Here is a 27,952-nt window from a genome sequence, read left to right on the forward strand (position 1 = left end):
AAGAAACAATCACTGCCTTAATGATTGACCCAAATTCTATTCCAGCTATGAGAATGGAGAATGGTTTGCTTAAACATATAGGAAGGATGGTAATTGGATCCCATGACCAATTAAGAGATAAGCTTATCACTGAGTTCCATAACACTGCACTAGGAGGTCACTCTGGGACACAGGTGACTTACAACAGACTTAAAGCAGTCTTCTACTGGAAGGGCATGAAGAAACAAGTTAAACAGTATGTGAGAGGCTGTGACAACTGTCAAAGGAATAAATCAGAGAATGTGCATACCCCTGGGCTCTTACAACCCCTATCTATCCCTGAGCATGCTTGGACCCAAGTGTCCATGGACTTTATTGAAGGATTACCTAAATCTAATGGCAAAGAGGTGATAATGGTTGTAGTTGACAGATTTACAAAATATGCTCATTTCATGAGCTTAGCTCACCCCTTCACTGCAGAAAAAGCAGCCAATTTGTACATGGAAAATGTGTATAAATTGCATAGCTTACCACAAGGAATAGTGTCAGACAGAGATAAGGTATTCCTCAGCAAGTTTTGGAAGGAAATCTTCAAAAGGATGGGTACCCAATTGCACATGAGCTCTGCATACCATCCTCAGTCAGATGGACAAACAGAGACGATTAACAAGTGCTTGGAGACTTACCTCAGGTGCATGAGTTCCCATAAGCCTAAGCCGTGGGAAGCATGGCTATCCCTAGCAGAACATTGGTACAATACCAACCACCATAGTGCTTTGAAAGTGTTTCCATTTCAGGCCTTATATGGCTATCCACCTTCCTAATTAGCTATCAATGACACAATAAGAGCAGCTGATGAAAATGCAAAAATCTGGGTTCAAAGGAGGGTAAATTATGCTAGCCATACTCAAAGAGAATCTAAGACAAGCACAGCAGAGAATGAAGCACTATGCAGACAGGAACAGATCAGAGAAATCATTCTCAGTGGGAAATCTGATTTACCTAAAACTACAGCCTTACAGACAAGTAACAATGGCTATCAGAAAGAATGTTAAACTTTGTTCCAAGTTCTATGGGCCCTATGAAGTGTTAGAAAAGATTGGGCAAGTAGCTTACAGATTGAAGCTCCCAGCTGGGGCTTTGATTCACTGAGTTTTCCATGTTTCCCAGCTTAAAAAGAAGGTTAGTCATGGAAGACAAGCTCACATGGAACCTCCTGTGATTGGTCCTGATGGACAACCATTAACAGAACCAATAGCCATCCTTGGAAGAAGTATCCTAAAGAAGAACAATGCAGCATCAGTAGAAGTTCTAGTGCAGTGGGCTAACCTATCTCCAGAAGAAGCCACTTGGGAAGAATATCACCATCTTTCCCAATTTTAAACCTTGAGGACAAGGTTGCATTCAAGGGAAGGGTATTGTAACAACCCTACCTAAAACGCTGCGTTTGATGTGTAGACAGTTACGGTTAGAAGTAGTTAGAAGCAAGGAAAAGATAAGATTGCCCCTGCTTGTTATTACTTAAAGCCAACTGCTGTAACCGTTTTGGTTGTTGAATGAACTACTCACCTTTCGTTTACTTCTTCTCTCTTAGCCTAAAGAACTGTAACAGTGTGATAATATTAATGGTAAAATTTGTGAACCAAAACTTCCCCAGGGGCTCAAGTGCAGTAACTGGGGTGGGGGATTTGAGAGCCTCATTGCCATTCCTACTTCTGTAATTGCATTTATTGTACTTCCATGTACTATATGTCTATATCTCATTCTTTTAAACTTACAAAAAAAAAAAAATGGTTGGAATGAGGCTGAACGTTATTATTACAGAAGTCCATTATTCTCCTGAAGTTAGGCGCACGTTGCTCTATACAAAATTGGGTACAGCAATAGGTGATCCTATGATTCTGATGATGAATTTGAATTTAATGTCTCACAATCCTGCTTTAATCTGTGGATATGTACCAGAACACTTTTCTGCATTTAGGAGTTCGAGAGCAGGGGCTCATACATTGGGCGGCTTCTGTTTTTGGGCTGCAGATTTGATAGAGGAGAAACATCTTTATCCCCTGCCACTTCTATATTTTCCCAGGGCGGTGGTGGGGATCCCAAGCGTTCAGCTCGTTGCAGTATGTTGATTTCAGTTGGTGCAAATGTATATCTGAAGTACTTCAGAGCTACTAATGGTCCTATTCCTATCGCAACGATAAGCTGAAATCACACAAGTAATAAATTAGTTGTGAAACAAAACTGTTGGCTACAAAAGAAATTGTATACAGCAACATTATCTCCATAAAAGAATGTTTTTTTTCTTTGGGTGACGAGGAAAACCTGCTACCTGAGGGTGTGAACTAGGTAAACCCTGCCTTGTGACTCTAGTCGGCAAAGGACCACAAGGAGGTAAACCAATTCAGGTTGCCTATAACTGATCAGTTCAAACCAAGAGGGTTGGGATTCAAACTTGTGACATTGTGGTTACAAATTTGTATCCTTAGCCATCTTATAGCTGAGATTACCCTCAAGCAATCTATGGTGTGAACTTGTAGGACACCCTTGACCTTAACCACCAGTAACCTTCTATAACTTATAGTAACATGGATTGCTGTTCTTTTGTTTTGTTTTGTCCTTTTGGTTGAACGAAGGGGACAAAAATGAAGCTGATCAACAGGGTTTAAGGTATAGCAGGGTGGAAACTGGAAAGTTAAACTTCTTTCCAAGTAATAAACCTAGATTTGAATCCCATCAAATGTACCAAAAAGTAAAAATGGAGCTGATTAACATTTTTTCAGGAAAAAGGAATTGCATTAGGATAAAGGGAGAAAAAAGGCTGCCTAATACTATACAGTTGAAGAGCCTAGAGCCTAGATGCACAATCCTATACTCAACCAAGGGAGCCTCATTCACCAGCCTGTGGCCCATTAGTTACGGAGCATGCTTTTTGTTGAATTTGAAAGATCCAAATCCCGCCAGTTAGGCGGAAGCATGAGAAAATATATATTGTATGAAAGTGAATAGAAGATTTATAAATCTGTGTTAGGAAGGGGAATACACAGCTCTATAAATACATGTTAGAAGACTTCTAATAAGGAAATAAGTTTTACTTGTACATTCCATAACACTTTTCAAATTAAAGAGTGGGCATTTAAGCATTCCAAACGCTTATGACTTTATTAGGCAGTGACAACAAAAAATTTAAAATTTGTTGGTCATTGATATTCCGTGAATTGTGAAACCCTACTAAAATGTCATGAGGAAAGAAATACAAAATTGGAAAGTAATACTTACAATGATAGTACTCCAGTAAGTTGGCTGTTGACAGAGGCGGAACATTATTGTGTACATTTGAGATGATGGAAAGGCATTTACAATTAAGTTGATCATGTAAAATGTAAGTAGGTTTCCCCATATGGCAAGGTGTTGCAACACTGTGAAGGAGCTGTAAACATCAAGAAAAGAGTCATGCCAAAAGAGATTTACATAAATTTCAGCCACTTGATTGCGAAAGTCCATATTTAAGTAATACTAGCAGAATATTTCCAGAACCCAGTGGCTGGGTGACTAAATTTATCATTTTATGAAACATATACATGTTTTATACCATCCTTCAAAAGAGTGAAAATTGCTCTTTTTCATTTAGGAGAACTAATTAGAAGAGTTTTAGGGAGATTCTGAAGATTGATTCACTCCTAACGTGGATTCCCAGTTAAGGGTTGATCATATTCTTCATATTGGGGTCAGAGTCGCAGAAATAAGGATTGGAATTCAAGAATGAAGACAGAATATAGCGGCTTACTTGGTATCTAATGCAACAACAAATGCCTGCAGCCAAATACATCCAGAAAGTACAACCATTGATATCTCCTCCATTTCACACCGCTCAAAAGCATAGGAGCAAATGGTGATGGAAAAGACTACTACTGCCTAAAAAACATCTCAATTTCAATACCATGTTAAGCAAAAATAAGTTATCACAAAGTCACTTGTAGTGCAACATAGACTGAACAATAAAATAGGAATTACTTTGAAACAAGTGCAGTATTGCTGGTTCCTCATTGGGTGATGGGGATTCATTATTCAAAAATGTAGAATATTTCATTAACAGGCCTAATCATTCAAGATTTCTGGTGAACAAAGTTAATGGTAACCTCTTAGGCACATGAGCAACACATTATTAGCCTTTTCATTTAGACCACAACATGCAATAGTCAGGGAGTCAAATAGAAGGCTATAAATATAAGACACCTAAACAATAAACACTAGAAATTAGTTTAGTCGAGAATTTACTTCCCGTGTCCCATTTAATATGTCCCTTTTCACTTCGTTTGAGGGTCCAGGCTGCCAAAAGCCCAAAACTTTGACAAGTTTTTAAGATCTATTTCTTTAAATATTTGACATACCGGTTCTTGAGGCAGCTTGCAGCTAGTACTTTTTATGTGTTTTTTTTAATTGTATTAGTATTATGGTAAGCTAAATTTAATTAACTCCACCTAGAGGACAGTAAAAGGGACACAAGATGGGATGGAGATGCATGATTCTCTCATTCCTTTGTATATGACTGTTGAAACCCTAAGCCTGTTAGAAGTGGTCCATTAGGTTATAGCTTTCTCTGTATAAATTATTGTAATCTGTACAACACTAGTAATGAGAATTAGATGAAACCTTTCATTCTTTCACATGGTATCAGAGCCTAAATCCTAAATATTCTATCCTTTTTCCAGCGCCCCCACTGCCATCAGAGATCTACCGCCGCTGCCGCCACTGTTCACTATTCCGGTCCTGCCTTGTGGTTTTTCACCCAAACCAAGCCCACAGGCCTCATCGGAATAGTGTCGCGAGCCTAGGGCTGAAGTCCGGTCGCCGCCTGCCGCCGCACGTGCCACCACGCACCACCGCCGTCGCCTGGACAGCCGCCCCTTTTTCCGGCCAGATCTCCCTCCTCCGATCTCTGATCGAGACACCGTTGCCACCGTTGGACTAGTCTCGACGAGACGCTTCAGGCAGTGTTGTTTGTTTCCCCTGCCGCCGACCGCCAATCGCCGCCGCCGTTCTCCGGACACCGCCGCTGCCGACCAGTGTGCTTGTTTTTCGTTGGTAATCTCTATGGCTTCATCTTTTACCTCTTTTCCCACCATTACTATGGACAAGTTAGTTGGGAGTGAAAATTATACTTCGTGGGCCGCATTGGTGAAACTTTGGTTCAAAGGCCAAGGTATGTCTGATCATCTAACTAAAAAGGTTGAGAACAGTGAAGAATCGAAGAAAGTAGATTGGGAAAAGTCGGATGCATTATTATGCAACATGTTGTGGCAATCCATTGACCCTAAACTCTATAACATTTACAAGGCCTATGAGACGTGTTATGATGTTTGGAATAAAGCCAATTCACTTTATACTAATGATATCCAAAGGATGTATTCCCTAGCATCTAATATGCTTAATTTCCGTGGGTCTGCTAATATGAGTATACAGGATTTTTTGGGCCGGATTGAAGCTTTACAACAGGAGTATAATAATTTCTCTTTAATGCCATATCAGAAGACAGCAGAAGGTCATGTGAAGCAATGTGATAAGTTCTTCATGGTGTTGTTATTTCTCAAAGAAAATATGCCTTGGATATTTTAGAAGAACCTGGAATGTTGGATTGTAGACCGGTGGATAATCCAATGGATCAGAATGTTAAACTCCTACCAAGACAGGGGGAGCCATTGCCTGACCGAGAACGATATAGGATATTAATTGGAAATTTGAATTATCTTACAATCACACGACGTGATATCTCTTTTGCAGTTAGTGTGTTGAGTCAGTTTTTTGAGAATCCTTGTGATTCTCATTGGGATGCTGCTGTTCGTGTTCTAAGGTATATCAAGAGAGCACCAGGACAAGGCTTATTATATGAAGATAGAGGACATTCACAAGTTGTTGGGTATTGTGATGCAGATTGGGTCGGTTGCCCATTTGACAGACGCTCTACTTCAGGTTATTGTGTTCTCATTGTCCGTAATCTCATATCTTGGAAAAATAAAAAGCAGGATGTTGTTGCTAGGTCCAGTGCTGAAGCGGAATATCGAGCCATGGCCCTTGCCACGTGTGAGCTTATGTGGCTTAAACACCTACTACAAGAGTTGCAATGTGGCAATGTTGCTCAAATGACATTGATATGTGACAACCAAGCAGCTCTACACATCGCATCAAATCCTGTTTATCATGAGAGGACTAAACACATCAAGTTTGACTGCCACTTCATTAGAGAGAATATTGTGTCAGGGTGCATCAAAACCAGCTTTGTCAATTCTGCAAATCAGTTAGCTAATATCTTGACAAAATCCCTTAGAGCTCCTAGAGTTGGGTATATTTGTAACAAGCTTGGAGCATATGATCTATACTCTCCAGATTGAGGGGAGTGTTGAAACCCTAAGCTTGTTAGGAGTGGGCCCATTAGGTTATAGCTTTCTGTATAAATTATTGTAATCTGTACAGCACTAGTAATGAGAAATAGATGAAACCTTTCATTCTTTCACAATGACAAAACATTTTTATTCTGGATCATGCTAATCCTTATCAATAATGACGAAATGAGAGGTCATAGATGCAATCCAATAGTTAACCGGAACCTGGAAGTGAGGGTAAAGAGAGATGAAGAGGGTGAAGTGGTGAACATGACAGAACTTAAAAGAAAAATACTTGCCATGCCAGAAAATGCATGCATTACCAAGTAACCCTGTTTTTTTTTTTTGTTTGAAAACCAAGTAACCCTTTAATTCAGTGTAGATGTATGCCTCATTAACTAGCTTACTACTCCTTTACTTCTACAAGAGAGGACTAAAGGCCAATCACTAATTAAGAGCAGGCTCAGGCCACTTAAGTAAAGACATATTTGCAATTTCACTATCACCTGAAATAGGAACCTAGTGATTCGCTCATGAAAACTTCACAATTGCAGGGAAAAAAAAAAAAGATTGGAAAAGACAACAGGTCTGCTGCCTTCTGAACTGTACAGTATGATGTGATACTTACATGAAAGAGAGATCGGCCAAACCATCCAGCAAACGTCCTAGGGTTCAGGAGCCTGCTTTCAACATGAAGTAATTCCATTTTCAACAGATATCAAGAAAACAAGCTATTAATTCACATGCAAATGTTAACAGATGAAGACCAATACAGAAGCATATTATAAGAAACAACTACACCAAGTCCAAACCTTCCAGCTTTGCAGTAAAAGAGTATTTGCGGATGGTGCATTATAGTTCTTTCGCTAAGATCTTTGTCAAGAACACTGACTATGACCGGGACACTGGTGTAGAAAACATTATAAGCCATCAAACTAACAGAATTGAAAAGGCTAGTTCCAGAGACACCTGAAATGAATGAGAAACTGGAAGGTTGTGAGGTTAGTTAAATAATGCAAAACATAGCAATGTGAAGCAAGGCAGCATGAGATAAACAAAACAAACTTACAGGATCTGGATGAAGCATATCAAGAGGGATTTGTAGATGGAATATTGGGATAGAAATGCAGTCCGGTTATAAGAGTACCGTCCATGTACAAGTATTAGTCTTCTAAGGAATCGAAATTCTGTAAGCCAAGATTAGTAGAGTACAAATAATGAGAGTCATGACTGGCAGGATTAACTTAAATTTAAAATGGAACAGTATCCACTTGCATTTCAGTGGCTTTTCAGTAACAGTTCATGATCAAATTAAACCATCGAACAAAACAAATAAATGAATAATTTAATACAAAGGAACAATTTTTGAAGAACATAGTGAAATTCAAGATAAAAGAACAGTAAAATTTTGTATGCAGTAAATTTTCAACGTGTTCAACAGGCACAAAGGATCATATTACAAACTCCTTTTCTAGTTCATCTATTTAAAGAGATGCATCGGATTGCAATTCCACCCAGAGCATTTCATAGGTACATGTATTTTCTGATATAAATGTGTGTATCCATTATTTTAACACGAGTAGGCAGCAGCAATCTAGTTTCAGCATGCATCACCAGCAGCATACTATTTGCCAACGAAATTCTATGTGCTATCTTTTACTAACTTTTAATTCAGTAACATTTTAATGACATTCTATCTGACTCAATAAGAAATAAATTCAAATAGGTACATGAAGATGTTATGCCTTTTAGTGAGAACTCCAACATTGTGTCTAATAAATGGTGTTTATAACAGTATATAAACCCAATAAGTATTGATCAAGAATGATCATATTAAGTCTGCAACAATAGCATCCCTCCCTCACTCAAAATTAAATTTCTACAACATGTCAAGACCAATCAGTTTAATAATGATAAGTGTTACGAAAGTAAAGAGAGGGAATTTCTAATGTGCTGTCATATATTATATCAAATTCTCATAGGAATAGAAAATACAAAGTCATATAAATAGGTACTAGAAAACTACGAATAGGAAACAAGTTTCCATATACCCTACCTTCCTAAATCCCTAAGACTGCCTAATCTATAGGGATTCTATATATCAAATATATATTCTATATTCCATAACACTCCCCCTCAAGTTGGAGCATATATTTTAATAATGCCCAACTTGTTACACAAATGAGTGATAACCCAAAATAACTAAATAACAAATAACTCAAGTCCATTTAGGACACTCCTTTGACCGAACAAGCTTGAGATTGGATACTCATACACCCCCTCCAACGAAAGCTTCGAACGAATCCCACGAACAATGGGTGAACACAAAGTGACCGAACAAGCTTGAAATTGGATACTCCCCCTGAAACGAAAGCTGTGAACGCCACCAATACCTACGGACAGTTGGGTGAACTCAACGTGGTGGACCGAACAAGCTTGGGATTGGACCCTCCCTGAATCGGAAGCTTGGACTCCACCAATACCGCAACTCCGGGTGAACCAAAAGTGGACCGAACAAGCTTGGGAACACAAAGTAAAGAAGACGAACTCCAAACTGGAGGACACAAATTCTTTACTAGCAAAAAGGAAGTATCTTGACTAACAAAAGGGAAGCATGCTCCAATCAACGAGCATAAAAAAGGAGACAACACCAAAACGAATGAGAGATAACACCAAACCGAGGCAGCACCAAAACAAGATAGGACCAAAACAAGACAACACCAAAACACAAAACGAGACAGCACTAAAACACAAAACAAGACAGCACCAAAACGAGACAAACTGACCGTAGAACAAAAGGCAATGGTCCAAACTAAGTCCAGAACCAAGACAAACAGACTTAGGCGACCCAGGAACAAGTTGACCAAAACGTTTTTGAATCGTTAGAGGAGCCTCACGCGCCGGCGGCACGTGAGGCTCACGCGCTAGTCAAAACGTGACGACAACGGAGCGGAAAAAAATATCGTAAAGGCTCAGATACCATGTTACGAAAGTAAAGAGAGGGAGTTTCTAATGTGCTGTCATATATTATATCAAATTCTCATAGGAATAGAAAATACAAAGCCATATAAATAGGTACTAGAAAACTACGAATAGGAAACAAGTTTCCATATACCCTACCTTCCTAAATCCCTAAGACTGCCTAATCTATAGGGATTCTATATATCAAATATATATTCTATATTCCATAACAATAAGAAATACTATAATCATTTGACACCATGAAATACATATGAACTGGGGGAAAAACGAAAAATTTAAATGAACAAAACCATGAACATCTCACTTGCAATACTATAATCAGCTGCTCTAGCTGCCTGCAATCCTTCTCTCCCACTTATACCAACCCCAACATCAGCCTGCTGGATCATTCTCACATCATTTCCGCCATCCCCAATCGCCAGTGTTCTGTAATCATAAGATTTTAGGAGTTCTACAAGCTGGAACAATAATAAAAAGGGTTCAAAATTCAAATGTGTTAGTCAGACATATAACTGAGGTTCATATTCAAAATAGACATACAATTATAGAAAGATTTGGAACTAGCTAACATTTACTTTTGTCATACAAAAAGCAGAACTAGCCAATATCTAAGCTGCCAAAGAGATAAAGAACTAATGCTTTACTCTCTATCTCTGTACTTTACATTCCAAAAGTGCCTCAAATTAGTTCTATAATATGTTCATATAGAGGTATCCAGATGCAGCACTGCTAGCAATGTCCAGACTTAGTGACAAGTTTCCTTGATCAAGCTCCACTTCAGTAACTTGGAACATGATGTGCATATAGAAGGGTTTTGATAGTTAAATATAACAGTGTTGCCTAACACAGCTTTAAAAAGAAATCTTGACTTACATGGGACATAGACTAAAGCAGTGGGGGCTTCTTTCTTTTTTATTTTAGGGGGTGGGGGATGGGTAGGGGGGAATGGGGGTGCAAAGTAAAAAGTTAAAGTTTCTACTTTGGAGAACCAGTCAACTCCAGTAATTCAAGCAAATGAAAACACCTGAGCTTTTTGGGATGGAGCCACACGACAATATATAGCTGTCTTGGAGAGTATAGCAAGTTCAGTGAATGCTTCTCGGTAATGCTTAAGAGCAATTTCAAGAGCCCAACCATCAATTACAAAGGCCATGTCCTGCTACAGTAGAATATTAGCTATAAAGGCCTCCAAGAAGACAGCAGAACAGGATTATTTAAGCATAAACTTTCAACATAACACATAGTCAAGAACAATGAAACAACTCACAGCCACAAAATAATTTAAAACCACTAAAATCCAAACTGTCATAGGCTGGGTTTGGTAAACAGAATTTATATGCATGCAAAGTCTAGTAAACACATACACACTCACTCTCTCCCTCTCTCTCAGACACACTCATGCCTGCTCACTTTTATATTAGGTTTCTCATTTTTACTCATTTTTATCTTATTATCTCTGAAGTTAAAGAACAAAATATAGTGCAGAATAAGATAGGTAGTATGAGAGTAGACCTTACCTCAGCTTTAGAATTTGTTATTCCTATTGTGAGTTGAACTCTTTCTAGACTTCTAAACACTTCATCCTCAGTTTTTCCATCAATGTGTAAAAGTTGACATTTAAGCTCTGTAAATTTCCAACCAAAAAAAAGATGAAGACAATCGCGCATAAAAAATCAGTCTGTAGATACATTAACACATGAAATAAATTATGCATGTCCTGTCCACCCCAAAGTGGTAATGTAATTATACTTTAATCAAATGCAGTGGACCTTAGTCAAATCAACTGTTGAAATTGAGAGATTGATAGGTCTGGCGGGTGGAGAATAACCACCACCCGCCAGTTAGGCGGAAGCAAAATATGTGATAACCAAAGAACAAGAGAATATAGAGAATATATTATAATGAAAGAGTACAATAGATTGTCTCTCTTAATGTATATTCTATACTTCAATGGACCTCTATATATACTAAACTAGATACTAAATTAGTCTAGAAAACTACTAATAAGAATAGGAAACTAAGACAACTTTCCTAATATTCAACACTCCCCCTCAAGCTGGAACATCTGGAAGTTCCAAGCTTGGATAAAAACAAACACTCTACCTCACTCAAAATTACAAGTGAAAATTAAATGCAACTAGAGGATAACAATGCGAGATGGCTTCGGAGGGACAATGCAACCCTTGGGAATGAACACGCCAGGGGCAAAGCTTGTCACGAACATCCTTGGGAATGGAGGCACCAAGGGAAAACACGAACACCATCACAACAATATAAGCACTCGAGGATGGATGACTTCAAAAGAGATTGCGCTATGTCTGACCCTTCCTTGGGAATGAAGACGAAGGCACCAAGAACGGAGCTGAACACAATCCTTGGGAATAAAGACGAAGACACCAAGGACCCTTGGGAATAAAGACGAAGACACCAAGGACGAAGCTAAACACGATCTTGGGAATGAACACACCGAGGACGGAATTGAACACGAACCTCGGGAATGAAGATGAACACACCAAGGATAGAGTTGAACATGAACAACCTCCAGATAACACAAGAGAGCGGTAGAGACAAAAAGGGAGCAAAGAATAGCAAAGGACGCAGTAGAGCCCATAATAGATAAAATAGCAAATGATAGTAAAGGATAGCACACCGATTGTAGATAGTCACACTCCCCCTTACTTGAAACATGGGAAATAATCAAAGGCCTTTATAGTAGTGCTGAAACTGACCATCCATGGGATAAGGCATACCGGAGATAAAGAAACAAACACGGTTATACCAAAACACAAACACCATGGGAAAATGTTCGGCAACAAACCCAAAGAAGCCTTCAAATTTCACCAAAAAGTCGAAAGAAGGGCAAAACAACCATCTGAAAAATCTCGCCGGAGGCAGACTCACGCGCCGGCGCGTGAGGAAGGTCTAAACTAGATACTTAATGTATATTCTATACTTCAATGGACCTCTATATATACTAAACTAGATACTAAATTAGTCTAGGAAACTACTAATAAGAATAGGAAACTAAGAGCATCCACATTAGTTGGGAAGAATGTGGGGATAATGTAAGAGTGATTAGGAAAGAGAAGGTGGGAGGGGAGAGAAAAAATAAATAAAATAAAACAAAACAGAATAAAAAAAAATTAAAAAATAAAAAATAAAAAAAGTTAAGTCAGGCGCGTGCACTGCACGCGCCAGGTTATGGCCACGCTGTGCGCAAAACGTGCACAGCGTTTCTTTCTTTCACTTTTTCTTTTCCTTTATTTTCTGACATTATTTTTTGTAATTTGCAGGATGATTATTTCATCTAATAACTCCATCCCACACTAGTGAATAACTCAATCCAAGTTATTTCTTCTGAAATAACTCCACAATCTCCCCTTAGTGTGGATGCTCTAAGACAACTTTCCTAATATTCAACATCAACAAATCTAGCTGGAATGTCTGACCTACTACTAGAATTGGAAAACCAAAAGTAACAACGGCTATTTGAAGCATACAATAGTTTAATGACAAAATATTTTCTTTTTCTTTTTAGGTGTATCTGAGGGGAATAAGGATGGAACGTCTGACCTACTACTAGATTAACATGTTTATGCTGCTAAACTACAAGGTCCTTGATGATGACAAAATAAGTTAGGAGACTAACTGAAAAATCAAACGTTAGGAACCAATGACATGATTTGCTCTTCCAAACGTACAAAAGATGGGTTGTGGCTGATGCGTAGCCACTAAAAGAAGAAGAAAGAAAAAAAAAAAAAAAAAAAAAAAAAAAAAAAAAAAACAGAATCGATCCCCCTTCAACAACCAAAGTCAAGTAGTAGGAAGAGAATAGAAAATGAATCTACCTGGAGAAATAAAATTGCATGACCGAGCAATCTGTATAGCAGTTTCCTTCTTGTCACCAGTCAGCATCCAAAGGTTTATTCCTGCTTTCCTGAGTGTCTCAATTGTTTCAGAAACACCATCCTGACTAGACAAACAATTTAGATTTATTTAAGCAATAGTTACCCAAGTCAGTATATCCGTGTTTGAACAATAAAGCTAGAAAGGTAATTTAGATTTATCAAAAGGATTTTTTTTTAAAGGCAAATCAAAGAATTGATTTATAAAGGTAACGAAACAAAGTCAGGAGGGACAGAGTCCCAGTACAATATGTTAGACTGTGAATAGGCTGCTGTAGCTAAAGAATTAGATGAACGAGGTATAAAATGAATAGAACAAATTCAAACAACCGCATTAGGTTCCTACAATCAAAAGGAAATTAAAAATGACTGCTTAAAGGAATTTATCACAAAGGCATTACCTGTAGTTTATCTTCAATTGCAGCAACTCCTATGATCTTCAAATCACGCTCTATTCTTTGGCAGACCTCAGCTACCATCCCCTGCAAAAGTTAAAATATTAGATAAAATGCCAGGCATCTTTATCTTTAGTAAAAACTAAAACATACATTCAAGGTATAGGAATGTCCAAGAAGGGCGAGGGAGTGGGAAAAGCAAGTAAAGGTAAAACTTTAAAATAAATAAATAATTCTAGTTGAATTTCTAACCTCCCTATCTACCAATGAACTGTTAGCATCTTTAAACATCAATGACCATTCTTGATACTCATCTTCCTCCAATTCACGCCAAGCCAAGCATAGAGTCCGGAGACCTAGCTGAGCATAATAATCTACGGCCTCAGAGAACATTCTTGTTTGTTGTCCTGATACATATTACATAATAAATTAAAAACATTTGATACACCAGGGAGCAAGATAGCATAACAGTTATTTTGACTTGTATTTACAAACTAAATCTAACCTATTTTAAGCAATGGTGCACAGAAGTTCAGCAAACTAGCAAAGTACTATCAAGATAGCCTACTTGCATATAAATGATGGCATGCCATGCCATGAAAGCCTTAGCATGAATGACAAAAGATAAAGCTGTATACTGAAACATATCAGGAATAATGAGGAAAGAACTTTTTTTCAGAAAAAGAACCTAGTATGCCTGTCTAAGACAATTACGGAATCTGTATCCATATAGAATGTGGTTGGCTCAAGTGCTTTGGCATAAAAATTTGCCCTACAACGTTTGTAAGTAAGGACACAGCAAAATATCATCTCTAGGGAATCCATGAAGAAAATATACTAAAAGGTACTAACATCCATAATCATCAGTGTGGCTGCCTATATAAGCTTTTAATTAATTAAATTAGATAGATTTCAACATAGACAAACCAAAATCCCAAGACAAGCATCGGGATACATTTGCTCTTACTAAATAGCCAGAAACAACCACAAAAAGAATAAATTCGACCGCGTAACGACCTGCATGCGTAGCAAGCCAATACCAACAAAACACAATGCGGTCATTTTCCAATAACAAGAAAGGATGAATACAAATGATGTCCTTCCCTTAGCAAGAACTACTAGCTGCCTTACCCCACCATTTAATTATTTTCTAGTTAATTACTTATAAACCTCTTTGATTGCCATATTTAGAATCCAATTTACTCTTTCCCTATAAAGGATCTTCAGTTGAGTTTCTGCTTCTTCTCTTAAAACATTTTAAAGGTCATATCAGAAGTCAGGAGGCAGCAAAGAAAAAAGAAACATACCACATTTCCTAGAACTCTAGAAGTGGTAGTAAGGTTTAGACGCACAAAACCAAAATCAGTAATTCCTCATCTTGCAGAAATTAATACTTTTCTAAATAATCAAATGTAAATAATAGGACAAAAAATTACAACCAACACATGCATGAGGAAATATGGCCTCATCTGCTCCTTTGGACAAGAGGAAGACTTTTCCACTTTGAGAGTCTTTCACCACCACAGACATTCTTTTCCTGTCAGGAGTGAACTCAAGAGTGTCCAATACTTCATATTGAATTCTCAAAGAATTAAAGTTGATTTCTGAAAAAACAAGAAGAAATAAGTTATCAATGACATTTGCCTTCTGAGGTTGTTATAATAACGAAACCAAAATCATTCATACCAAGAATATTGCCATTCCTGTTGATAAAGATCATATTTAAATGAGAGGCAGCGTATACAAGAGCTTCCTCATCTAGAGAATGTGCTTTATATGAAATATGTCCAGTTTTGCTGTGAACAATTCATTAAAGAAATAATAGGATATTACTGCAAGAAAAGCACTAGCAAGGCTCCAGCAATAAGAACAGTGCAGAAATGACAATTTAGCCACTGACAAAGATATCAATCCTTGAGATTTCTACCAATTGACATAAATACAAAAGAATTACCTTTGTAAAGGAACCACAGTGTTACATATTGCCATTATTGTCAGGAACCGAACCACATCAGGAGAACTAGAGGCAACAGTCTTAAGTAGCTCTACATCTGCCATGAAGGAGAAAGAACACACTATAGCATTTTCCTTATTATCTAAAACAAACTAAGAACAAAAATAAACACAACACATTAAGATAGAAAAGTATCCAGAACATGCTCTTCCACTGAGATACAGGCCCAAAATAGAATTATTACTGTTGTTTTCTTAAACAAGATCCCCAGGCCCAAAGATATAGACTTCAATGGCCAATAAAAATGTAACATGAAAGAGAGAGAGAGAGAGAGAGAGAGAGAGAGAGAGAGAGAGAGAGAGAGAGAGAGAGAGAGAGAGAGAGAGAGAGAGAGAGGGAGAGTGAAGGGAAAGTGAAATAATACTAGTATATTCATCTTTATCAGATTAGCAGACTTTTATCTGATAATTTTAGAACTGAGGGTTTCTTTCCACATATAAGCAGGGTCTTTCAGGAAGTGTTTATATAATTATATTTATAAATTTAATATCAATACATAAAAGTGAATTTCTAGACTGAGTACTGCAGTTTCCCATATATCCACAGAAGAAACTTGTATACGCACTTTCACTAATAGAAAGTTACATTTCTGCTCCTTCAGAATTTCTAAAGTGCTTAGTCCAACATGTATCGATGATCCAAAGCTTGCAAAGCAAGTGGGGGGAATTTAGAAATGAGGCAAATATTTGCCTTAATTTCTGGCTTCAAGGAGTATGCTAGAAGTTTCTCTACTTCTTTATGTCAAAATCAAAACAAGCAAACCATAAGTGGACATTTGTAGGCCTGAGAAATTACTATATACCAAGAAAGTAGAGATAGGAGGCAAGTGGGAGCTAATGCATAAAAGCAACTAACAAAGAAACAATGTAAGTGCAAAGCTTGTGCAAGTGATCACAAGTCTTAGTAATAATGCTAGTATAGTTTGCTACCATTTCTTGTACATTAAAAGTGTTGTGACTTATTTTTCACTCATAAGTGAATTTAAGCTTGTCATAGTTTATTTTGGTCATATAACTTAATAGTAGGTATTACAAGTATGTACATTTCAGAAGTAGCAAAGGCATACACCATGAACTGTATTCCTTACAAAATTTACAGGGGTATATACACCTATATAATATTACACACACACACAAACATGACATATATATATATATATATATAAACATGACATATATATATATATATATATATATATATATATATATATATATATATATTTATATATTGCATTGAAGCATTGAAATGGTTGGGAGAATATAGTGGCAACAATCCTGATGACTGATGTGCATAGGAGCAGTGACTTTTATCTTAAGGAGCAGGACATACAAGAACTCATTGCTGGCAACAACACCACATCAATAACATAAGGCAAGGAGTTGTTTAAGAAATGGAACATGAATGTTGGCCAGGTAATGTGCATGATCTTAGTCACAGTTAAGGCAAATAAAAATCTTACCTTTTGTAGCATCTCCATTTTCATTTCCATAGAATCTTCCACTGATAAAGCATCTTTTAAAAATCAGACAGTTTTCAGTAAGTGTCCCTGTTTTATCAGTCAATATGTACTCTACTTGCCCCAAGTCCTCACTTATTGCTGTGCTGTCAATACATTAAGTTGAAATATATATTATATATGCACATACATATGTATACATATTCCATGAAGAGAATTTATGCGCTACATAGAAACTTGAAGGTTATTTCTTACTTTGCTGCATTAGATGGTGTCCTAGTTTCCACATCAACCATCTCACTGTCCCACTCAATGAACTTTGCATACAAGCTTTTAACAAGATCTAGTGATACCTGCCACAAAGATGAAGCATACAATTGATTTATGTTGAAATCGAGGGATTGAAAGGCCTGTAGATGGTGAATAGCCGAATAGGCACCACCCACCGATAAGGGTAAAGCAAAATATGTGAAATCAAAGAAAGAGAGAATATATGATTTTATCAATAATGAATTGCACTAGATTGCATACATGATTTTACACATGCTTATATAATGCTTATATAATAATATAATGGGCCTAACTAATGGGCTAAGTTACAATCAGGGCTACACAACAATATCTAATTCCTATATTTCAACACTCCCCTCAAGTTGTAACATCTACAAGTTCCAAACTTGAATTAATACAAACACGCCACCCTTATTCAAAACAACAAAAGAAGATGTTAGAGGATAACAGTGCAAGATGGCTTCAGAAAACACGACATTATACACAACCCTTCGGAATGAAGATGTAAGCACCAAGGGACAAAGCCGAACATGAACAATCTCAAAATAATATGGCAAAACAAGCACTCTATGACAAAAACGCCAAAAAAGACCATCAAGATAAGTGAACGAAACATGAGCAACAAGCCCATAGCGGTAGAACCCATAGCAATGAAGAAACACCTATAATGAGATAAAGCCCGTTGCAATGAAGAGATGTCCATAACGATGAAGAGAATAAAATAGAACACTAGTTGATTGTTGATAGCAGCACTCCCCCTTGAAACTTGAAAAATAATCACAACATTGTTGGAATTAATGAACACCAGAACTAAAAATCCTTGGGGAATAAAATCAATAAATATGGCACATTAGCAATAAACAATGAAACCAAACATGGCAATGCCACTCAACACCCTCAAAAATATACACAGCATACCAAAAGTGATCTTGAAGAATTAAATACAACAATATTGGAACAATGAAAGCCTTCAAATTTCACAAATACTAAGGGCAAGAATGGAATCTAGAAATTTAAGTCGGAAAAAGTCATCGTTGGTAGCCGCACACATCGGCATGTGATGGCCAAAGACAACAGAATGACAGATGACAGTGAACTTTCCAGAAAGGGTCAATGAAAGAAGGGGAATCCAACGGTACTGGCAGTGAGGTTTGATGGTTACAAGGAAAGGGAGATCTGAGCTAAAAGCAATCTGGAAATCCAACAACCTTAGTGGCTCATGATGGAGGCTCCGGTGATGGCCATTTTGGCAAAGGTTTGGAACAAGCTTCCAAACAGCACAATGGTTTCAGTTTACATGGATGGACACCAGAAAAAGGCGAAAACTTAAGAATAGTCGTGCGAAGTACTAACTTCACCCAAAAACAGATTTTCTAATGAGAAATTTTGAAAAGAAAAGGTATTTAGGGTTTGGAGCTCGATACCATGTTGAAATTGAGGGACTGAAAGACTTGCAGGTAGCAAATAGTCACCACCTACCAACTAGGATGAAGCAAAATATGTGAGGAACCAAAAAAGGTGAATAGAGAGTACATGATTTTATTAATAATAATAGATTGCACTAAATTGTATAGAAACTAAAAAGGGTTAGACATTCTTATATAGGAATATAATGGACTAGGTTACCATACAGCTACACTAGGATTTCTACTTTCTATATTTCAACAAATTGAAATTATATATATATATATATATATATTGAAAATATCTTGCCTTGGGCAGCCTTTTTGCAGCCCTATTTACTCTAAGTTGCCTTAAAGAGAGTAATAGGTTTTCCTTAGAGTAGTGAGAAGTCTAGTATTTATTGTGCATCTTTCCAATGTTCTTTAGGCCTATATATATGGTGTATAATCTGGAGTATTCTAAGTAATGAATAAGATAAACCCCTCTTCTCTACTTTGAAATAAAGAAGAGTGAAATCAGAAAGAAAAAGAAAAAAGAAAGGACAATCGGCCAAGAAGAAGGAAGAAAGAAAGCCAGTCGGCGGTGGAAGGGTGCGGCGCGACAAGCTCGCTGGGCGAGGCGACCTCATTAGGCGTCCAGTCTCCACTGACCGGACGCCTAGGCGACGCCTTGATAACCATGGTATATATGCACACACAGATTGTTCCATAGTTGAACTCTTATTAGTCAATACACAAGCTAGTAAAACCCCTAATTCTCTTGAATACATAGTTACAATTATTATTCATATGCTGCAGCTAGCTTATATACAAGACTAGCAGTTTTCCCCAACTACCTGTACAGAGAGATTTATTTTTTTAATCATGTGGAAAAGGATTAAATTGGACAAGAATAAACCATTCCATTAGTTCATATAAGCTGCAATACAGAAAATGGAGACTTCACATTTACCTTTATTGAAATGGGAATCATGATGGAACAAAGAAGCTCAAACCGAAGAGGAATAACCAGTAACCCATACCACGGATCTTCTTCTGTATATCTAAGATACCATTCCTACAAGATATAAATATATTGGGGCTTAATTAAATAAAATAATATGATAATCTTGGTTTGACAATCAATCAAAACAAGAAAGCCACTTCCCAAGAAAATAAATTAAACAAGAAACAGAAGCTTTTGCATGCTGGTAAGTTATTAGCAAACCAAATAATTTGATTGCTCAAGTTAGTATTTTTTGTTTAATGACTTAATTCCATTTTAGTTACACAACTACAGTGGCATTTTCACTTTTAGTCGCGATTGTTAATTTGACTAAATTTTGGGTCCTTCGCTTTTTTAAAATCGACCATATTCATTCCACTTTTGGAACTAGACTTAGACAATTTTTAAAAGTCAAACTATTAAATGTAGTCAAAGACTATAAGTAAATATGAGGTCACTCTATAGTCGTGTGACCATAAGTGAAATTAATTCTTTGTCTACTATACCAAGCAAGACCCGTAGAGTTTTTTAATATTGATTATTAAACAAACTTGTTCTACTCATCATACTAAATCTAAATATTTATTTTATATTCTATGAATCGAATTTTCAATTATCTTTGTAAAACAGTAGAAGGAAAAGATAGAAATGATATTTTATTTCATGTTTTTGGTTCTCCAGATTACAACCATATATATTAGCATAAAGAAAGCTTTTGAAAGGGCATAATAAATGCTAAAAACTACTCCTCTTCTAAAGGCTACAACTTCCTAGAGTAGAGTAAATATGGCTGCCTATTTCCAACAATCTTCATAACCCCTCTGTTCTATACTGATCGTCACTTTCGCTGTTTTATGGGTCAGTTTGAATTTCAACTTAAATTTGATGTTGATAAATTTTAACTTCTGAGAATAAAAATTGCTCCATAGATATAAAGGAATTACATAAGTACTACCTTGCAGAGTATTTGTATTTCAAAATTTAAAAACTAAGAAATGCAAATACTCTGCATGCAAGTACCCATAAGGGAACAAAATGAAATAGAAATAAAATATTGTACTAAAATAAACCTTTGCTGCTACTTTATCTGTCCAGATGTTCCCAGCTGTGCCTAAAACAGTAACAACCACAAGCTGAAAAACAAATAATGCTCCTGTCAGCTTGTCGATCATAGCATCAACAGCTGCAAGCTTGGGTTCAGGTAGGCCCCTACTCATGCCCAGTCTTGTTTCATTTCCTGGAATAGAGACATGCAAAGAAAGGCAAGACACTATTTCTCTTTCTATATGCAATAAAATTTATTCACAAAATAAATACACCTAACAGCTACTTATGCAGATTTACAAATAAGTCAGATTCGCAGAGTTCGTGAATTCCATATCTATAAACATTTCTTTAGACCATAAGAAAAGGAACTTCAAACATTTATCCTTCACCTTATAACCCAGTCAAATGGGCTCTACTTGTGGTTTTCACAATTTCACCATCAGACCAGAATGTCAATCTAGCAAATTTGCCATTCAAAATATTTCAAATGATTCCCACTACCTTGTCAACCAAAATAAAAATATTAAAAAAATGTAATCTCTATGGCAACTAAGAAAGCTGATTATCTTTTTGCTAAATGAGTACAAGTCTTATGAGAAGTTATGATTACTATACACAAATGAAATTGGCACTCTCAATTCAAGAAAAAAAAAAATAAAACACTTCAATTGGCTGCTCCAACTCTAAAAAAAAAAAATAGAGCAATTGGAACAAATAGCAGGTGGCTAGCATCAACAGACATACTTAGATGGAAAAATACCTGTATAAACAGCAACCCCACAAGCCCATTCCGTGTTCCTTAAGTAGCATGATTGAAGTATTGTATTGTTTATAGTCAAGGGGCATTTATCATTATCAAGAAATGGAGGAAACAATCTCAAAGTTGCATCAAATCTTCCGATATCTTTATCAGGGCTGGGACACTCAATCACACCCTAAAAAAGAAAGATGCAATTGAAAACATACATACATGTATAATATATAGCTACACACACTGACCTATATATATTAGCTGAGTTTAGCATATGCTAATGCATGTTTTCTTTATTATAAATAGTATACTTGCCTTAATTTTGTGCAATAATTCTGAATCAATTCCCATACAAGCAGGGGCCACTACCCTTGTCTTGAGATCAGTTTCACCATCAACTGCAGATGTCTGCAAAGGTCAGTTGAATTACAATGATTCCTATATGTTGAAAACAGAAATCACTGCATTCTTGGAAGAAATTCTCAAATGGGCTTATAATGTAGCGCCAGAATGATTAAGTCAAAAAGCCACCACCTGCTGGTAATACACTAATACACCTTGGTAAAACTTATTAGTATAAAACTTGAGGTGAAATTTGGATAAACTGGTCTAGAAAATTCTTTTGGTAACAAAGAGAATGGGATGGAGGAAGCATATTCCCCATGCAAAAGCACAAGGAAGTCATATCATAAATTAGAAAAAATAATAATAAATAGTAAAAAATAAAATAAAATAAAAAAAAAGAGAAGAAATTTTGCAGTCCAAGGTACCTCTCTAAATGCATTGAGAACATAGCAAAATAATGATATTACCTCGACATAGCAGAGACCTTGTGGGTTGGAACTTCCAATTAAAACAAGATCACATGGGACTGCATCATTTTCACAAAGCCATACTATATTACCAACATGAACATCTTGAGCTTGTATCTACACAGAAACACAAGCAACAACAAAATGGGCATTCTTCGTCAGAAGGTTAAGACAAGATGAAAGAAGGATAAGAGAAATAAATGGACAATGAGTAAAGAAAGAAGATACAAGTACACGACTAAGAGTCTAAGACAATAAAACCATGGACGTTATAAAGGAGGAAATAATATGTAGGAAGTGGACAGGGCTAGCACTATTTTGGAGTATCAAATCCCAACCATAGTTATAGCATAAATGCCATTTGGCCCTGTTATTGCAATGCAAATACAAATTTGGAGAGGATACCAGAAATTTGATAACTTCTTAAGTGCTCTGATAGATTGATCTTTTTTATACTATAATAAGTTGCACCATCTTTGTGTAATTGATACATTTTTTATCGAGTAAAATTTACTTACCTATCAAATATTCATGTTTGAATATCTTGAATGAGTGAATTCTAGGCCATAATAAATGAAATTCTAAATATAACTGACCTAGCATAAAGAAGGTAGCAATAAAGATTATTTTTCTGTACAATACTGTTGAGATTCATTATGTGCTTTTATTGTGTTTTATTTGTTTCTTGTGGCTGTTTATGTTCTTGTGTCTGTTAGTATCCCTAGGCTCTGATACCATGTTGAAGGAGTTGAAGGAGAAAATGCAATTGGACCTGATGGCCAGATAGATAGACTCAAAGCCCGACTAGTAGCCAAGGGATATACTCAAGTTTTTGGCGTTGATTACACCGATACATTCTCACCCGTGGCCAAGATCTCTTCCATCAGAATCTTTCTATCAATTGCTGCTATACATCATTGGCCTCTATACCAGTTACACATCAAGAATGCCTTTTTACATGGGGATCTAAAAGAAGAAGTGTATATGGAGCAACCTCCTGGTTTTGTTGCTCCAGGGGGGAGACTGATTTGGTTTGCAAATTAAAACGCTCTCTTTATGGATTGAAACAGTCTCCACGTGCCTGGTTTGGACGTTTTAGCACAGTTCTACAAGAGTTTGGGTTAGTCCGAAGCAAAGTGGGCCATTCTGTGTTCTACCGGCATCGACAAGGTAAGAGCAATCTTGTTGTTTATGTCGATGATATTGTTATCACAGGAGATGATGCAGAAGGAATACTCCGGTTAAAGCAACATCTTTTTCAACACTTTGAGACAAAAGACCTTGGAAAATTAAAATACTTCTTAGGGATAGAAGCTGCCCAGTCAAAGCAAGGGATTTGTATATCTCAACGAAAATATGCTTTGGACATATTAGAGGAGACGGGTATGCTTGATTGCAGACCAATTGATACTCCCATGGATCCTAACATTAAGCTTGTACCGGGACAAGGGAACCCCTTTTCAGATCCAGGAAGATATCGAAGGTTGGTTGGAAAATTGTTGTACTTAACAGTCACTCGCACTGATATTTCCTTTGCAGTTAGCGTTGTGAGTCAGTTTTTGGCCTCTCCGTGTGATTAGCCATTGGGAGGCTCTCATTAGGATACTTCGATACATAAAGAAGTCTGCCGGGAACGGTGTTTTATACAAGGATCATGAGAATACAGAGATTATTGGCTACACTGATGCAGATTGGGTTGGGTGCTCTTGGGATAGAAAATCAACATCAGGATACTGTTTTTTTCTTGGTAGCAACCTAATATCTTGGAAAAGTAAGAAGCAAAATGTGGTGGCTCGATCAAGTGCAGAGGCAGAATATCGGTCAATAGCCTTGGGAACATGTGAACTAATCTGGTTAAAGCATCTCCTGACTGAATTAAACTTTTGCATGAAAGGGCCTATTAAACTGATGTGTGACAATCAAGCAGCCTTGCGTATTGCATCCAATCCTGTCTTTCATGAGAGAACAAAACACATCGAGCTCGATTGTCATTTTATTCGCGAAAAGATTACATCCGGAGAGATTGTTACCTCATTTGTGGGTACAAATGATCAGTTGGCTAACATCTTCACCAAAGCTTTAAGAGGTCCCAGAGTTGAATATTTGTGTAACAAGCTTGGAGCTTTTGATATTCACGCTCCAGCTTGAGGGGGGATGTTGAGATTCATTGTGTGCTTTTATTGTGTTTTATTTGTTTCTTGTGGCTGTTTATGTTCTTGTGTATGTTAGTATCCCTAGGCTCTTTTAGTCTTCCATCTACTGCCTATATATTGTAGTCAGTGTACTTGTTTGTTTAAGGAAGTGTAAATAACAGTATAGCATTTTCTCCTTCAACTTCTTCAACAAATACCAATCCTCTTTGAAATGGTTTTAGCAAACTACCTTCAGCAGTTACTCATGTGCTGGAGAATAGTTTCCTAAGGTCAGATGCAGCCTTATATACCCCCAGTATTCTAATGATGTCTTTTTCAAGGGCATTTCTTACATGTTAATTGTAATGCAGATTACATGCGTACAAACTAACCACTAAAAATGTTTAGGAATTGGATATTCTAGCTAACAATACGAGATGATACAAAAATGAAAGTATAGAATAGCCAGGGGGAGAGGTGTGTGACTGTGTGAGAGTGTTTGTGACGTTGTGTGTGTGTGTGAGAGAGAGAGAGGGGGGGGGGGGGGGGGGGGGGGGGCGGGGCGGGCGGAGGGTAAGGATATAACAACTGTTCAAAAGGAAATAAAAGATCTAAACACTTTCTCATACCTGTTTTTTAAAGCCATGCTGCACAACCCAAACTTCTTTCTCATTCGCTTTCTTGTCGCAAAGATATCGATTGTGATCATCATATGCTTCTTTTGTTGCTGAGACTGCAAATATAATAAAGAGCGGACCCCATGTAGTAACTGGACTGACATGAGCTATGAGTGGCCACAGTTGAAGGCAAGCAATCAACAAAAAGTACTGGTTTATAAATCGTCTGGAAATAGAAATAATAAATTCATTGGGAACCAATATAGAGAACTAAAAGAATCCATTCTAAATGCTAAACATGCCAGCAAAAGATAAGGAAAAAATAAAAACCATATTTTCCTTTCACGATAAATTTTATAAGTCTAGGGGCAGGATAAAATCCAGTACATAATAAAGCTAGAAGAGTTGCATATAAATAGCAAGGATAAGATATATGAATAGAAAGAAAAAGGAACATTTTCCATTATACTGGATGTAAATTTTATTAAGAAAGAAATATTTAAATTTAATGATACCTGAATTGTTCCCACAAATTCTTTGGAAGGAAATTCCATAATGTATATTTTTGGTTTGATATGTGGTTGTCACAAAAAATATCATGTGATGGATCATCATCATTGATATAAACATAGCGGATCATCTTTCACCTAAATGCAGCCAAGAATATGAAACAAGGTCACATGCGCACCAATCGTAGTACTATTTGGATCCAACAAAAATGAAAAAAATAAATAAAAAAAAAAATTAAAACCTACAAAATATATGAACTCGTAATAGAACAAGTATGTAGCTCGGGACCAGGAAACGGGGAAACAGCAATTTCCAAAAAAAAATATGAAAAGAAATTTGCAGGTTTGTATATATATAAAAAATATAGGGGATATATTTGCATATATTTTTTCTTAAATATGTATAAATATAAATTTTTTACTAGTTTAATAAATAAAAAATATTAAGCTAACAAATAAAAATAATCCACTAAATCACTAATAAATACATAAAATATGACAAAGCCTATTGAAATAAGAATACATTGTCCAAACTTCAAAATATTTTTAAACTTAAACATTCTAATTGTTCATACTTTCATTAGCATTTCCATCAAAAAATGCAAACTCCAACTCAAACTCATCTAAAAACAGGTTTTCAAATTTAAGGATGCCAACGTCATTTATGCCTGCAAATTCATCTCTTCCAACATCCCACAATTTTTCTTTGTCATCATAATATTCAAAGGTATTCCTTGCAGAAGACGAAGATTGTTCTTTCTAAATGAAGGAAGGAAGGAACAACTACTCCAATTCCTTTCACAACAAAAGGAAGAAGTAGGTACCCCAATGTTAGATGCCAAGCACTGATGCGAATCATGATTGAAAGATTCGCCAATATAAGTCTTAGGAGTCAAAAACTGAAGAGAGGGACGCAATTGGCGATATAGGTCTTAGGAGTAAAAGTTGAACTTTAGGTTCTAATTTCAATTTTCCAAGTGTTGAACCCAAAAATATATATATTAATTTGGACCCAAAATACATTTCTGGATTTTTGGTTAAGTATGAAATGGCCCAAAACTTTTTTGAAAACGTCTATTTTATTAAAAATGGACCAGATATATTTCTGCACAAGTTTCAAGAAGTTTAAGAAATGAAACATTTTCAAAATGGAGAAACACTAGCCTCCAAGAGTTTCCATGCATCTGTCAACAACAACAATTAAGACAACAAGAAAAGCTAAAGCAAGAGTAGAGTAATCCCAGGACCCCAACATAAATGTAATTCTTTGCACTTTGAATTGTGCCGCTATGAATGAGCATTTTTGTAAATGCTAAAGATTTATAATTCCAACAGTTCCATATAATCCAACACCATAAAACTGTTCTCCATACTAATTAGTAATTAATAACTTATTCAAATTTTTTGGTAGTGACATTGAGCTTCCAAACTGGTTTATTCAAGTTCAGGTGAAGAGAAAGATGGCATCAAGAAAAAATAACACTTGACTAAGAATATCAAGTAATATAATTATAAAATATATAAAAACTAATACTCCATAGTATCAAATTAAATTAATCCATGGGCAGACAGTTGTAGGACGCCAGAAATTGATGCAAAATACTCCATGGCACCTAAAAATTGGATCCACACGAAACACAATGTATGCACTCCACAAATGCAAATAACTGTACTCGGTGAAACTTTGATGCTTCGTTATCTAAATTTTTTTTGCTGATCGGTGAGTTTCATGACTTTCATCTATAGGATCGACTTTAAAATATAATGCACAAGATAGAAACCACATCCATCAACTTCAACTTACCAAATACACAGAATCAAAGCAACAAAGTAGTTTAAAAAATTATGAGGAAAAGTTCTTAAATTATATTTTGTCAGTATGAAATCATAGAAGAAATGGAATCAAAGAAAACAGCTATTCCAGGGAGTCTAAACAGACGTTGAATTCAGAATCACATAATTTTATCAACAGTATAGATGAAGATTTCACGGTGGCTCCGCAATCTAAGGAATTTCTATAGAAATGAAACTATACCGATTATGAGAGGCTCAGAGAAGGGAAGCGAGATATGAGTGTGAGTGGTCGCCACAACGGTCAGTGGATTGCCGTCGGTTTTTGCAGGCGGTGGGGTTGGACGGGACGCCGGGGACGGGTTCGCCGTTTACACGCTGCATCCACGTGTCGAATGGGAGTCTTATTAGCCGGGAAATTCGAATATTCCGGAAAAGAAGAGCACTTTCGTTTTGGATTGCGTAACGGTCAAGGCCATCGCCACAAAAGAAAATTATTTACC

General features: G+C 36.6%; 2 protein-coding genes across 11 annotated transcripts; one reads left to right on the forward strand and one right to left on the reverse strand.

The window, feature by feature from the left end:
* Window positions 1-1,679: 1,679 nt before the first annotated feature.
* Window positions 1,680-27,952, reverse strand: LOC109172906 (phospholipid-transporting ATPase 2-like). Of its 10 annotated transcripts, none has more exons than XM_019322148.1 (25): window positions 27,694-27,943; window positions 25,665-25,796; window positions 25,162-25,375; window positions 22,401-22,517; window positions 21,904-21,996; window positions 21,598-21,772; window positions 20,861-21,027; window positions 19,758-19,862; window positions 17,367-17,464; window positions 17,115-17,257; window positions 15,596-15,692; window positions 15,328-15,437; window positions 15,081-15,245; window positions 13,894-14,048; window positions 13,648-13,728; window positions 13,190-13,310; window positions 10,859-10,965; window positions 10,366-10,500; window positions 9,646-9,799; window positions 7,429-7,546; window positions 7,172-7,345; window positions 6,988-7,042; window positions 3,767-3,894; window positions 3,259-3,409; window positions 1,680-2,184 (listed from the first exon to the last, which is right to left on the reverse strand). In XM_019322148.1, the coding sequence occupies exons 2-25, from the start codon at window positions 25,787-25,789 to the stop codon at window positions 1,957-1,959; spliced, it is 3,216 nt and encodes a 1,071-aa protein (XP_019177693.1). In that variant the 5' UTR covers window positions 25,790-25,796; window positions 27,694-27,943; the 3' UTR covers window positions 1,680-1,956. The 10 variants fall into 10 exon arrangements, with proteins under 10 accessions (XP_019177693.1, XP_019177696.1, XP_019177695.1 ...); XM_019322151.1 differs by having other exon boundaries at window positions 6,988-7,039; window positions 10,366-10,497; window positions 27,694-27,942; XM_019322150.1 differs by having other exon boundaries at window positions 10,366-10,497; window positions 27,694-27,942.
* Window positions 5,446-13,415, forward strand: LOC109172908 (uncharacterized mitochondrial protein AtMg00810-like). The gene is made up of 2 exons (XM_019322159.1): window positions 5,446-6,392; window positions 13,403-13,415. Exon 1 carries the CDS (start codon window positions 5,607-5,609, stop codon window positions 6,366-6,368), a length of 762 nt encoding a protein of 253 aa, XP_019177704.1. The 5' UTR covers window positions 5,446-5,606; the 3' UTR covers window positions 6,369-6,392; window positions 13,403-13,415.

Source organism: Ipomoea nil, unplaced genomic scaffold (assembly GCF_001879475.1).
Source record: "Ipomoea nil cultivar Tokyo-kokei standard unplaced genomic scaffold, Asagao_1.1 scaffold0444, whole genome shotgun sequence".
Classification (NCBI taxonomy): Eukaryota; Viridiplantae; Streptophyta; class Magnoliopsida; order Solanales; family Convolvulaceae; genus Ipomoea; species Ipomoea nil.

Excerpts from the sequence above, each read along its gene's own strand:
- LOC109172908 (XM_019322159.1), top strand. The coding sequence starts at position 5,607 with ATGTTGGATTGTAGACCGGTGGATAATCCAATGGATCAGAATGTTAAA.
- LOC109172906 (XM_019322148.1), bottom strand. The coding sequence starts at position 25,789 with ATGATCCGCTATGTTTATATCAATGATGATGATCCATCACATGATATT. Across the intron at positions 15,693-17,114 it reads AAATGGAGATGCTACAAAAG|ATGTAGAGCTACTTAAGACT; the intron begins GTAAGATTTTTA and ends CCTTCATGGCAG. Across the intron at positions 14,049-15,080 it reads ATTTCCTCATGCATGTGTTG|GACAACAAACAAGAATGTTC; the intron begins GTTGTAATTTTT and ends AATATGTATCAG.